We start from the raw sequence: 13,265 nt of genomic DNA, 5'->3' as shown, positions 1-13,265 counted from the left end.
TTAATGTGATTAAATAAAATGGTCTAAACTGAGACATTAGCATCAAGAAAATTCAGTGCAAACAACAACAATAACATTGATGAGTTAAAGAAAATATCTGGATTACAGCTTTGACTTTAGAGGAAAATAATGATGATAATAATAATAATATAATACAAAGAGAAAAAATAAGTACAAAGATATAGATATACATAATTTATTTTATTCCAATGTGTATTTTTATTCTTTTTAATGTTTTTATTTGAGACTTTAATGTATTATTTGATATAAGACATTTGCAGTGTCATCAACTCAATATTTTTACAAAATGTCTCACAGTTTGCACAATCATCATGAATCTACCTGATACAAACCATATATGCTACATGTTGTCTTGTGTTTTTGGGATTGTAGTGTTATATTTCAGTGTTTTTAGAATGTAAATATTTTTATTCGATCTTGAACTGGATTCAGTAAATTTAAATAAATTATTGCACTGTCAACTTATGTTAAATGTAGCATCCCTCAAAGGCGAAGTCAAATGTTTGTTCACTGAAGCTTTTTTCTCCTCCCGCATAATCTGTTTGAATATGTAAATCCACATTATGAATAGATGAACATCTGCAGGCAATTCATTCAGTCAATAATGAGCCATTTAACAGAGTCTGTACTCAAGAAGCATGAAATTTAGCCCCAGCTTTAGCCCCATGAATTAACTACACAGCAAAACTGTCAGTGTTAATTTACCTCTGAGAGTGTAAAAATCAACATGGTGCCAATGTTCATATTACGTCTGCACCCGTCTGAGTCCACTTGTTGATGTTTTTGAGTGCTAGAGAACATTTTTGAGTTATAAAAGGGAGGCATCAGTGACGTAAGGTGAAATCCAGTGCTAAACATGGGGCAGATTGTAAGAAGTACTCAGACCCTTTACTTAAGTAAAAGTGCCAACAACACACTGTAAAAAAAAATACTGTATTTAAATTCACACTTAAGTAAAAGTACAGAATTATCAGCAGCTAAATGTACTTAAGGTAAGGTAAAGTAAAAGTGTTCATTCATAGAATCTGCCTCTATGTATCATATGACATGATTACATTGTTACTGAGACATCAACGTGTAAGCAGCATTTTACTGATACCAGCTGGCCCTGGTGGAGTTACAGTTTATATACAGTTTGGTAGTTTAGTCCACTGGTTTCCAACAGGGTTGGTCCCCTCCAAAGGGTCACAAAGGGCCTCAAACTGTTATTTATATGTAGCAATGTGATCAGTTTAGAGGGAAATGTCTATTTTGTGGAACTGCTAACAACTCAACATTTTTGACATTTTAAAGCTGCAGTAAGGAATTATTTTAAGAATAGCATTTTGTCATATTTGCTAAAACTGTCACTAAATCTTGACAGTAGTACATGAGAAAAAAAGAAAAGAAAAAAATTTAAAAAGTTTTTTAATCAGGTTCCTCTGGCTTCTCCTACTGCTCCTAATGTCATTTGCAAGAATCCACCACTCCCTGAACAAAACAACCAATCAGAGCAAGGAGCAGTCTCTAATACAGTGTTATGCAGTGTACGTTCAATTCTTACCGACTACAACTTTATACATAACAAGTCGCAAAAACATTGCCTTTCAAATTTAAGACAATATATGTTGGAAGCTACTGGTTTAATCTTAACAATGTATTGTATTTTATAAGCTTATTGTGTTTTTCTATGTGTAATTACAGTCACCAGATCAATGTAGTGGTGTAAAAAGTACAACATTTGCCTCTGAAATGTAGTAAAATGGGGTTCTGAGTAGCATAAAATGGTACCTAAAAGTACAGTTCTTGAATAAATCTACCTTCCATCAGTGGTAACATGAGACTGACTGTGAGTGTGGTTATGTAATGTGGCAGCTGGAATAGTACAGTAGATGGTTTTCAAGGCAGAACAGGAAAAAAATCAAACCCTATAGAAGCTATTCAAATACACAACAAATGACTTCACAATGCTCCTCAATGGCCCATTATCTGATTTGCTTCTCCACAAGCCACAGTTAATCAATTTTATGCTTTGTGTGCATCTGTGTGTTTCTCTCTCTCTCTCTCTCTCTGTGTCTGGCTGTTTGCTTTAACCCAGGACTCAGGGATAGATATTGGCGATATTTCTGAGAGGAAGGCTCTGAGGAAGAGGCTGCAGTGTAAAACCTTCCGATGGTACCTGGTGAACATCTACCCTGAGATGAGGATGTACAGCGACACCATCGCATATGGAGTAGTAAGCCGACCCCCCTCCCTCTTTATCCCAAATTCAACTCCGTGTCTGCAAAAGCCAAAACAAGGCTAAACCGTGCCTGAGCAAATCATTTTAATCCCTTGTGTTGGGATCCGGATGGCTGCTGTCAGGAGCACAAACAGTTCACAAAGAGGAGGTTTTCTGCAGAGACTTAGACTCTTTCCTTCTCACTTCAGAAGTTACTGAAAAATTATTTTCTGTTGGATTAATGTGATAAACTTAGATACATAGGCTACATACTGTAGATAAGCATGTAGATTAACTGAAGCTCATAAATATAGATGTAGTAGATCCCACTAGAGGGCTTTGCAGCTGAATTTTATTAGTCAGAGAAGCCAGAGAAACTGACAGCCAACAGGGCATGCTGGCAGTGTTTCTGTTTGCCCATTCTTAGTTGTTCTCAAACTGCTTTACTTCCACGGTCCTCCTACCTCACATCACTGTGAAGCACCCTAATACACAGTGACACACAGGCCGCAATATTATGGCACTGCTTTCTATGTTGTAAGAATGTTTTTTTTTTTCTTGTACACACTCAAATGGTGGATGGATGTAGCGAGGAAATAGGCCAGCCTCATTACATTCATTTCTTCGAGTTAGCTGACCTCATTATTCTATATTTGCCACATGCATTTGATGAGCTAGTCAGTCTCTGTGGTTTGAGGAGTCATAATATGCTATGCCACTACTGTAGCATGGATAAAGATTATTTTAGTTTTTGTTTTTTTTACTACACATTTCCAAAGAATGTGTTTGAGGTCAAATTTATTAATTGCTCCCTCATCCTCAAAAATAAAATAATAATAATAATGATGATGATTCTTATTATTATAATGATGATGATGATGATTCTTCTTCTTCCTCTTCTTTCACAAAGAGAAAAAGTAGAGATTTAACCGAAGCTAGAGACTTAGGCTACATCTACACTTCTACCTTTTTGTTTAAAAGCATTGTAGCTACGTATCAGAGTTGATCTCCGTCTATGTTAAAACGGCTGAAAATGCACATCTAGTGGCCGTTCACGTACACATGGCATGCATGTGCAGGCGTAAACAGGAAGCAGATTGTCTACTCCGCAGCTGCAGAAGATTTGGTGAAAGAAGAAAGTACCACACCAGAGATTTTTTTTGCATGGGCCGACAACGGGGAAACTGTTACTGAAAGTCTGCGTTTTAAAACTGAATACTGAATAAAGTGTGTTGCAGTAATTAGAACTCTAGAACTTTGTAAATCACAAATTGAAAAAAATCACCTAATTTTAAAGATTATCCTGAGCTGGAAGAAACATGACTGAACAGCACGTTTGACTTGGCTTAATATTACTTGATAGACCGTGAAGATTAGCACCAGAAGAGCTGATGGAATTTGGGGGACCGAACAGAATTACCTCAGGCTCATCATCGTTAAATTTAAGGAAATTTTGGGACATCCAGGATTTAAAATCAGAGAGGCAGGTTGTGAGACTACTTAAGCAGCTAGGATCTGTGGGTTGAGTGTCATCAAGAGACAGGGTCTTGATTCCTACCCAAGTCTCTAAACAAGTTAAGAGGATACCATAATTGACTGCATTGAATGCGGCACCCAAATCTAAAAGAACTACAATCGAACAGTCACCTCTGTCTGCAGACAGCAGTAGGTAATTAGTTATCTTAACAAGAGCTGTCTCTGTACCGTGCAGTGCTCTAGACCCAGACTGGAAACAGTTTAAAGCATTATTTTATGTTATTAATAAAAGATAATATCAGTTAAGATTTGATAACTTTCTCCAGAGCCTTAGATAAAAAAGACAATTTGGAGTTTGGTTTATAATTACTTAAGGACAGCGGGTCCAGATTAGGTTTAGCAATGGGTGAACAATAGTGTGCTTAAAGCTGTCAGGAAAAGAACCAGAGGCCAGAATTGTTTTTAAATGTGTGAGATAACAGGTCTAAAAGTGGGAAATACCACTTTGAGCAGCATAGTGGGGATGATCTCTAGCATGCAGGAGGAAGATTTTATATGGAAGTCTGTACTCTCTCTGTCTCTCTAACACTGAAATTGTTATGGGTTGAAACTGGGTAAAAGAGGCATTTTTTTGGATGGCTCAACATAGATAATCTTTTAAGGGCTGGAGTCTGATCGTTTAGCCAGGGGAGGTTATTTGATTTTGTTTCCTAGTAAACGTGCAATTTTTGTCAAGGATGGATAGGCACCGGCCAGTAAATGAACTTAACAGTGAATTTAACTGCAGGTGCTACCTGCAGAGCCAGCATTGAGAATGTGAGAGCGTGTTACAGGATAGGGATGAGGAGCCGGGAGCTTTTTGGTCATTTCTACGCATATCCACCAAATTAAGACATTCGAGAAAAAATCAGATACGAGTAGCAGGTCTAAAGCATAGATGTCATTTACACTGGGGACGCTGGGGGCATGTCCCCACCACTTTTTGAAATGGCTGATTTTGTCCCCATCACTTTTTGAAAGCACTTGCTGAAAGTTTTCTGAAAATTAGCTTGCAACAAGAAATGTTAAATAACAAATAAAATTCTATGAGAAAGGTTTACCTGCACGATAGAAAAACATGAAATGCAATGTAAATATAGAGAAGAAACAGATGGCTGTCCAAAACCCCAAGGCCTTTATTCATCCCAAGGGAAATTGTTGTGCAGCAGCTGCAGAACAAAGTAGGGAAGAGAGCAAATATACTGTAAAATATCATCAAGGTGCCAGGTAAGTGACTTTAACATATTGTTGTCCCCACAGGTGTCACTGTTGCATAATTTACATTTTTTTCACTCTTTTGCACTAGAAATGTTTAGACCTGAGCTGTTGCATGGGACCATGTGGATTTACTGATTATCAGATAGAAGTAGTCTCCTAAGCCAATGGGGAGCTGAATCATGCCTAAATGTGTTCTTCAGATCTCGCATTTTTACCTAATTCACCCCCCCACACAAACCACCGTCCCTGGAGCCCCCCGCGGTGCAGTTTGCATCTCGCAATCAGGCAGACCTTTGTCATGATGCGCATGAAAAACCCTGTGGGCCTCATAGCCTGAGTCATGTTCATCAAGTGTAACGCTTCTGATTTACATTTTTATAAAGCTAATAGCTTTATAAAAATGTATGATTCACCTTTTAAATGTTTCAACCCACTCAGGCCTAGATTCATCTGTAATTTCTGTAAATATCCTTTAATATTTATATTCTGTTCATGTGCATTGCAGAGAATATCCTGGGCTGATGCTGGTATTAGATGGTGATTGTGGTATACAAAAATCTTTCTCCTTTCTCTTTTCAGTTTAATACTCCTGTCCAACAGTCCTGTGGATACATTTTTTAACAGAGAGCAAGGCAACAAGCAGTACTTAATGTTTGGATAATACTTTCTTTCCCCCGTGGAGGAAATAATGTACTGCAGAGTTGAAGAGAGCAGGTGGTAGATGCAGCTTCCTCGCTCTTACCATGTTTTGGCAGTAGATTATTTATAAGGAATGATCTGTTACTGTTTCATTTAAATTTTAAACTTTTTTATATTTCCCTGTTGCTTTTATATTTTATGTAAAGCACTTTGAATTACCTTGGTGTTGAAATGTGCTATATAAATAAACTTGCCTTGCCGTGCCTTGTATGGTGGTATGTGTCATCCTCAAGCTCAGGTCCTCTACCAGAGGCCTGGGAGTTTGAGGATTCTGCGCAGTATCTTAGCCGTTCCTAGTCTGCACTCTTCTGGACAGAGACCTCTGATGTTTTACTTGGAATCTGCTGTTGCCACTTTCCCAGTTTGGGGGTCACAGCCCCCAGTGCTCTGATTACCACTGGCACTACTTTGCTTTTACTCTCCACATCTTTTCTAGCTCCTCTTTCAGCCCTTGGTATTTCTCAAGCTTCTCGTGTTCCTTCTTGATGTTGCTGTCGCTTGGGATTGCCACATCTATCGCTACAGCCTTCTGCTGTTTGTTGATCAACACGATGTCTGGTTGGTTAGCCATCATTCTGGATCTTGAAGTCCCACAGGATCTTAGCTCGGTCATTCTCAACTACCTTAGGAGGTGTCTTCCATTTTGACTTTGGGACTTCCAGCCCATACTCATGGCAGATGTTCCTGTACACTATGCCAGCTACCTGGTTATGGCGTTCCATGTACGCACTTACTGCCTGCATCTTACACCCTGCTTTTATGTGCTGTACTCTCTCAGGGGCATCCTTGTACAGTCTGCACCTGGGGTCCTGCCTGGTGTGGTAGACCCCAGCCTCTATTGATCTTGTACTGGGTGCCTGTTATTTAGGTATTATTTATTAAGAGTTTTACCCTCAAAAACTGAGCACATCTGCCTTGTCAGAACTGTGTAGGTGTGATTTGATCAGATTTGATTGACAGTCGCCTGGCAACCCACCAACTGTCATCAGATTCTGGGTACTTCTCAAGTCTCTTAATTGCATCCACCTCACTTGCGTCTTAGTCCCGCCGAGGAAAGGAACAAGGAAACGTGTTTTTAGAGACATGAGACGTCCTTTCCCCGAAGCATCACTTGAAGCGACGTCCGTTTCTGATGATCCAGCTGGGATCAGCTGTCAGTCGGCTCTAACAGCTGTAGAGACTTTTGATGGAGTTTGTGTCTGCACACATGTCCACTGTGTTGATACTAATAGCAGCATGATTCTCTCTGTTTAACAAACACCTGCACATGAATAATTATAGGTTACTGTATGTCTTGCTCAGAGGCACAGGATCATTTCTACTGGCACAATACTTATAGGCTATTATTTGCATTTATATTTATTGATTCTGATTGTGAATTCATTATTGAATAACCCAGAATAAGATAGTGTCTTTTGATTTATTAGACTAAATGTTTATGGGAAATTGAAATGATGTAACACATATTAAAGTCAACGCTCAGTTTTAGGCTTTCTGTTTATTTCCTCTTCTGATATCTTTAACACTACTGCATTCATTTTATTTCAAAGTCACATCCCTCATCACCGATCGATCATTGCGTTCCATTATATCAATCCAACGCATTTTTTTTTAGTGTAGCAGCTTTTATTTATACTTTCATCAGCTGATTTTACGGAGCCGCCAGCTGCTTTCATCAGACACAGTAGGTGAGATGGCTGGATGTGCGGGCTTTATTTTCCTTTGCTTGCCTCATTAGAGTCTTTAGTGTAGTTTAGTGACTTGTCCGACTCCTTAGGCTAGGCTACTTGTTTACTATGTTCTATTGTCGTCTATTTGGACTAAACACAGTGTAGTGGACCTAAATTTATTAGTTATGCATTTTAATAAATTTATGAGAATTGATACCCAATTATGAATTATTATTCATAAAATCAGAATTTCCTCGTAAAGGGCACCACCGGAGTTGTTATAATCCTAGAGTCTCCGGACCTCTAGGTAGTTTTGAATAATTATACAATTATTACTAGTGATCAGTTAGTTAATAATCGCTCAATTTCTTAAATCAGTCAGTCAGTCAGTCTCATATCTAAAGGGTAATTCTCTTGGCAGGAACTATAAATAGGCAACACACACAGCTCTTGATTATATTACAGTGAATTTATTCTCTAACTAAGGTGATAAAAGATGGTTGGATACAGGGAACATAAACATTTGCTGAACAATGAGCCTGGAGGTTCGATTGTGGGAAGCATTCGACTCATACGGCATAGAAGAGCTACTGAAAGTAAACTAATGCTATAATTTAGGAGTTAAAATGGACATCTGATCACAGGACGTGTGTTAAGTCTTACTGCTTGTCGACAGCCTGCTTTTGGCCTGTTGCACGGGTCCCACGCTAGCTGCCGATCCTGGCTTTTTGCTAGGGATTGTCCGGGGTTCTCCGTGTCTGATTGAAAATGCCTCCTCCGTCTGGCAATTCGGCTGTTTGCAGGTTTCCTTGGTTGTAGCTGGCGAGACCACGTGGCTTGGTCTGACCTCGGTGAAGTTGGCTCGACGAAAAAGGCTTAAAATGGAACTTGGTCGTTCCTGAATTAGTCCAGTGTAACTTAACGGACTCATAACTTTAACAAACAAAAGAAATAAAGAAAATAAAACAAACTGAAGGCAGATCGATGTCGCGGCACTTCAGGTGTGTAGCTTCAAGCGAACAAAGGCCTGTTTGTTTCGCTGGCCGAGTCTGGGCGTGTGGCCTGGCGAGGCACGCTACGCGCGTGCCGAAGCATCCAGAGGGCAGAGACTAAGAGTGAAGAGTCTAGAGACTGGCGAGCAGGTCGCGTGTCGCTCTTTTGTTGCCTGGGGCGTGGTTCCCCAGGGGGCGTCTCAGGTTTCCCCAGGGACTGCCTTTCCAAACTTAATGTCTAAAGAAAAGAAATCTATTTGCACGTATTATAATCAAATATTTTCCACAATCGAACCTCAATGGTTGAACGGTTGTACTGTTTAAGCATTTGGTAAATTGTCACATTATTGGTCAGGATTTTATACATTTAACCGCATTTCCGACGAGGGCATGTAATACTTATTTCGTCCACTTGGGGGAGCTCAGGTTACATGAGGAAAGCTTGGATTAAATCAAAGATCGTCTCTCCTTAGGAACCGGGGAATTTGTTGATTCATCCTTAAATTCAAGCTGGCGATTAAGAGTATAGTAAAACATTTCTTTGTCATCATTTCTAAAGGGATTTTGTAAGAAAGTATTATGAACAAGCATTGATTACATCAGATGAAGGAGTGTCTTGCTGAAAATAAAAACATTGCACAAGTAACTTCTTTTCAGCACTAATATCAACAACAGATAGCAACAACAGTTAACATAACTACTCAAATAGAGGCAAACGTATTCAGGTAACTAAAGATTTAATTAAATTTAATTAGATGCGTTGAGTCTTTTGGAGAATGCAGTCCTTTGTCATCCAAAGTTCAGTGTCTGGAACATGTCACACTTAGGTGAGACAAGGAGTATCCTTTTGATGTGGTAATAAAACAAGAATAAGGTCAGTTTCCACGGAAACGTGTGTGGTGGGGTAAGTTTTGATAGGCTGTTCAGGGAGATGCCAATGGCTGGCTCGTGTCCCTTTGTCAGTTTAACAGTCAGGCCCCGCGTTATCAGCTTCGGAATCAAAATGGTGCCAGTTTTATGGTCGGGCTAGCACTTAGAGAAAGCAACTTTGACCCCTCCCCATCTTCTCTGGGGAGGAGAAAGGAATTTAGGGTAGCTCCACATTTATTCATAAAATGCACAAATCCACATCGTTGTTCACTACAGTCCCCCCTTCGGCCAAAATGTTCCCTCCGATAGGTAACGTTTTGGACGCAATGAGAAACAACATGTGGGTTTGTCAGGTGCAGGTCGACTTTGTCAGGAGCTGATGATGTGTTGGTCAGCTGCTGGTCAGGTACTGATGATGCTGGTGAGGTGGAAGGAGTCAAGCAGAGCAGGTGGCAAAACACAACATCTGTGATCAGGTTGATGTCCTTCTAAGGCTACTAATTCTGCTAGTCACTTAGGGTAACCCCAATTAGCTAGTCTTAAAGTAGCAGGTGCCTGCTGTGTTACTTAATCACCTGAAACAAAGTAAAGCGGAAAATTAATTTGGGAAGCAAAACAAATATCTTAACAAATGACAAGTCGTGTGTGAGCATGACCAACATTATTTTTCTCAGAAATTCATTGATATTCAGAACCATAACCTGCAGTGAGCTTGAGGTTGTTTAGCTGGTTTAGGCTAACAGTCTAGTCTGAGGGTCTTAGCCCTTTCAAAACAAATTTTATAAAAGAAGCGGCTTTTAGTCCTGAGAGGAACTGTTCTGAGTGGTTTCTATTTCTGCAGTTGCTGCAAGAAGATGTCTGCTCTGGAGCAGATATTCTTAATTGGTTAAAGGAGCAATAAATTTAGACAGTAACCCCCACTTGTGACTAAGTGGTCAGGTTGAGAGCGGCTCCACCTGGTGGGTGGAAATTTTTGGAAATTCTAATTTAATTGGTTAAAGACCTCCACTGGTAATTTAGTGGGAGGTTTAAATTGCAACAGGGAGACACAGAATAGTGGCTAGAGCTGTGGGTGGCGGACCGAAGTAAAAGATACCTGGCTTCCAAGTTCTGTTTTACAAGGCACGCACGTGAACTCTAATGACCTTTTAACCACTAGCAGCTATCGTCCCTAATTGAGGATTTCTGTTAATTATTAATTTATTAGGACGTTATCGTCCCGACAAGTCCCATGGGATTTTTTGAAGCTTAGTTCGGTCCAGACCAGGTAATGTTTGTCTGTGACCACAGAAGGATCGGTCCAGTGGGGAGAGAACTTGTGTGCAAGTCTTCCTGTTCTCTGGCCGTCCTGTTTCCTTAGTGGAGCAGAGATGTGATGACAAACTCTGTCCCCCCTTCGGAGCTTGTTGTGAGACGCATTTTGGTCGTTATAGACTTTGCATCTTTGTGTGCTGTCTAAATTATTTTGCCTGCGAGGAAATGTTTATTTCCTCTGGCTGGTTCAGTTAGGGGTTCCCTCCTGTCAAATTGTGTCTTTGACAAGGGAAAAGAAATGCCTCTCCGTTGTAAGGAGGCTCTGTGTGATGGTTTTGCTGGTTGAGACTGGCAGCAAACCTTACAGATTTTGATGTAGTCTGCTACATCTTTTTGCATGTTTGGCCAATATGCTACTTGTTTTAGTGCATTGTGGTTGCACTGAACCCTTTGTGGCTTTTGTAAGGTGAGTCATGGGCGTGCATGAGCATCACCCCCCTGTGGCTCTGAGGCACCACGAACGCAGGTGAAGTGCGGGCGTCTGAGACATACGAGAGAATGCCCGTGACGACACGCAAAGAAGAGCGCACCAGGTAAAGGTGTTTCAAGCCAGGGATGGAAGCAAGCTCAGTGTTGGAGACAGGCTCTGCGTCAGAAAGGCAGAGGAGCATTTTGCTAATGGCGGGATCAAGAGTTTGAAGCCGAATTAGTCAGAGTCACTAAGAGAGTCAGGGACTTGAAATTTGTGGCGCAGGGGCGGCTGTCACAGACAAGCCTGCTGCCTGGGCTCTGGTGGCATCGCAAGTCATAAGGGCGGGATGGGTGGTGAGCAAATCCGCTTGGGAGTGCTGGGGTGTGCCTTTAACAGCACCCTGTTTGCCTAGTGCTGTAAACTTGGTGTCAAGTTCAGCTGTAGGATGATATATGTGGTGTCTGACCCCCCTCTCATGCCTTTATGTAAAGTCATGGAGGATGGCTCTGGTGAAGTGTTGACAGAGAAGGCGGTGACAGTTTGTGCACCCATCTGTCTGTCATTGGTCATGTTGCCTGTGGGAACAGAGTCGCTGGTAGGCAAAAGAGGAAAGGCTGACAGTAGCCTTTGAAGGCTCAGTGTGAATCACTTCGTTAATAGAGAGGTTAGGAGGCAAGGAAGAAGGCATGTGCCCCATCTCTGGAGTCCTGAGCTCACAGTCATGAGTGTCGGTGCTGATCGGCCAATCCAGTGGAGTGGTTTTGGGGATCAGTGCGTCATTTGAGGTGGTAACTAAAGCACAGAGGCGGGTTTCTCGTTCTGTGATGTATTCAGACAGTGAGATAGGCAGGGGTCGTTTCACCTGTGCCCAGATCGTCAAGTTCTGAAAGTCAAGCAGTGGCTCAAAGCGGTTAAGGAAGTCTTTGCCAATGAGTAGAGGAATGGCGTCAAATGGTGAGACATACACCGGGTGGATGAGGTCCATGGGACCGATAGACATGTGGACTAATGTCATGGCTGTCAGATTGAGGTTTTCAGGGCCGAGTGGCTGGACCTCAATGTCACAAGTCTGTAGTTTCAGGTCTGTGTGGGAGCGGGTCATAGCCTGTAGCTGCCTGAAGAGGGCTGATGACATTATAGTGATGTCTGCGGCTGAATCAAGAAGTGCTTCCTGCACCAGAGTGTTTTCAAGTGTTACAGGCAGGTAGAATTTCCGTGAAACTCCCCTTTCAGTCAGGTGACACAAGAAGTGTTGGGAGGGCGGACTGCCCTGAGTGGCTTTGGACTCTGTGAGAGGAGTCTCTTTGAGTCGGACTGTACCACCAGGAGTGTCCTGGAGGGAGCGGTTCTCTCAGTCCATCTGTGTGAGCGTGTCAGTCGTTTTGACAAAGTGTCAGGAGAAGGGGACTTTGGCTTTGCAGCAGCTGCGGCCAAGTGCTCTGCCTTCTTGTCTTCCTGTTTGGACAGGGTCTGGAGCAGGCGCTTAAGCGCTGTAATTTCCTCCTTACTAAAAGTGGGTGTGTCAGACTCACTTTCAGTGTTATCGGTATTTGTGTCTCTATAGTGGGATCTCTGGAGTGTAGCTCTCTGAGATCGCCTGTCCCAATTGTTTTGGGATTTGTGCTGCTTGTGTCCCCCTTCCGTGAAAAGAGGTGGGTTTCACAGCGGTTGGGCGTGTACCTGGGCCGATGGGTTTCAGGCCTCAGATTTTGGCTCTTCTCAGACCAAGATGGCTCTGAGTGACGTCGACCATGCTCATTTTGCTGAGGCAGGCTGCACCTCTGCTTCTGGCTTGGTCTATAGTTCTGGGAGGTGATGCAGGTTGACGCAGGTGTTTCAAGACCAGGAGCTCGTTTTGGCTCCACCTGTAGGGAATTGATGCTGAGAGTGAGGACACCATGGGGCTCAGGATGCCTCGTCATAGTGAGTCTCTGCTTTTCAAAACCTTTTGTAGCTAACTCGCGTAGCTGTCGACTGGTTTGGGTGCGTGGGCAGGCTGCCACACCCAGATGATGACTGGTAGTGGGGTGGAGGTTTTGGATAAAAAGATATTTGAAGTTTAACTCTTCCTCCATATCGGGCTCATTTTTGGTACCAAAGTACGCTTGTCTGAGTCGGTTGTAGTACTGCTGAGGAGGTTCTGGCCTCCCTTGCTTAACAGCAAGTGCAGCTGTTAGACCTGATTGTGCTGTCAAGTCAGAATATTCCTCCACCAGTGCCTGGCAGAGCGAGTCATAATCTTGTCTGACATACCTGGGCTGGCGTTCAATAAAGCTGCTGACCTCTCGACTAGATGTCACCTTGATCAGGTAAATCTTGTCGTCAGTGGTGGCAGCAGGGAATTTCCGCAAGTA

General features: G+C 42.0%; 1 protein-coding gene across 1 annotated transcript in view; it reads left to right on the top strand.

Moving 5' to 3' along the window:
- LOC119890544 (polypeptide N-acetylgalactosaminyltransferase 18-like) overlaps positions 1-13,265 on the top strand; it is a 93,910-nt gene that overhangs the window by 65,195 nt on the left and 15,450 nt on the right. Inside the window, 1 exon segment of the mRNA XM_038701859.1 lies at positions 2,099-2,236. Within this exon segment, the coding sequence (XP_038557787.1) occupies positions 2,099-2,236 (138 nt within the window).

Source organism: Micropterus salmoides, unplaced genomic scaffold, assembly GCF_014851395.1.
Source record: "Micropterus salmoides isolate LMB-PRFRI ecotype aquatic unplaced genomic scaffold, ASM1485139v1 Ms_hic_scaffold_6, whole genome shotgun sequence".
NCBI lineage: Eukaryota > Metazoa > Chordata > Actinopteri > Centrarchiformes > Centrarchidae > Micropterus > Micropterus salmoides.
This window is presented reverse-complemented; position numbering and strand designations above follow the sequence as displayed.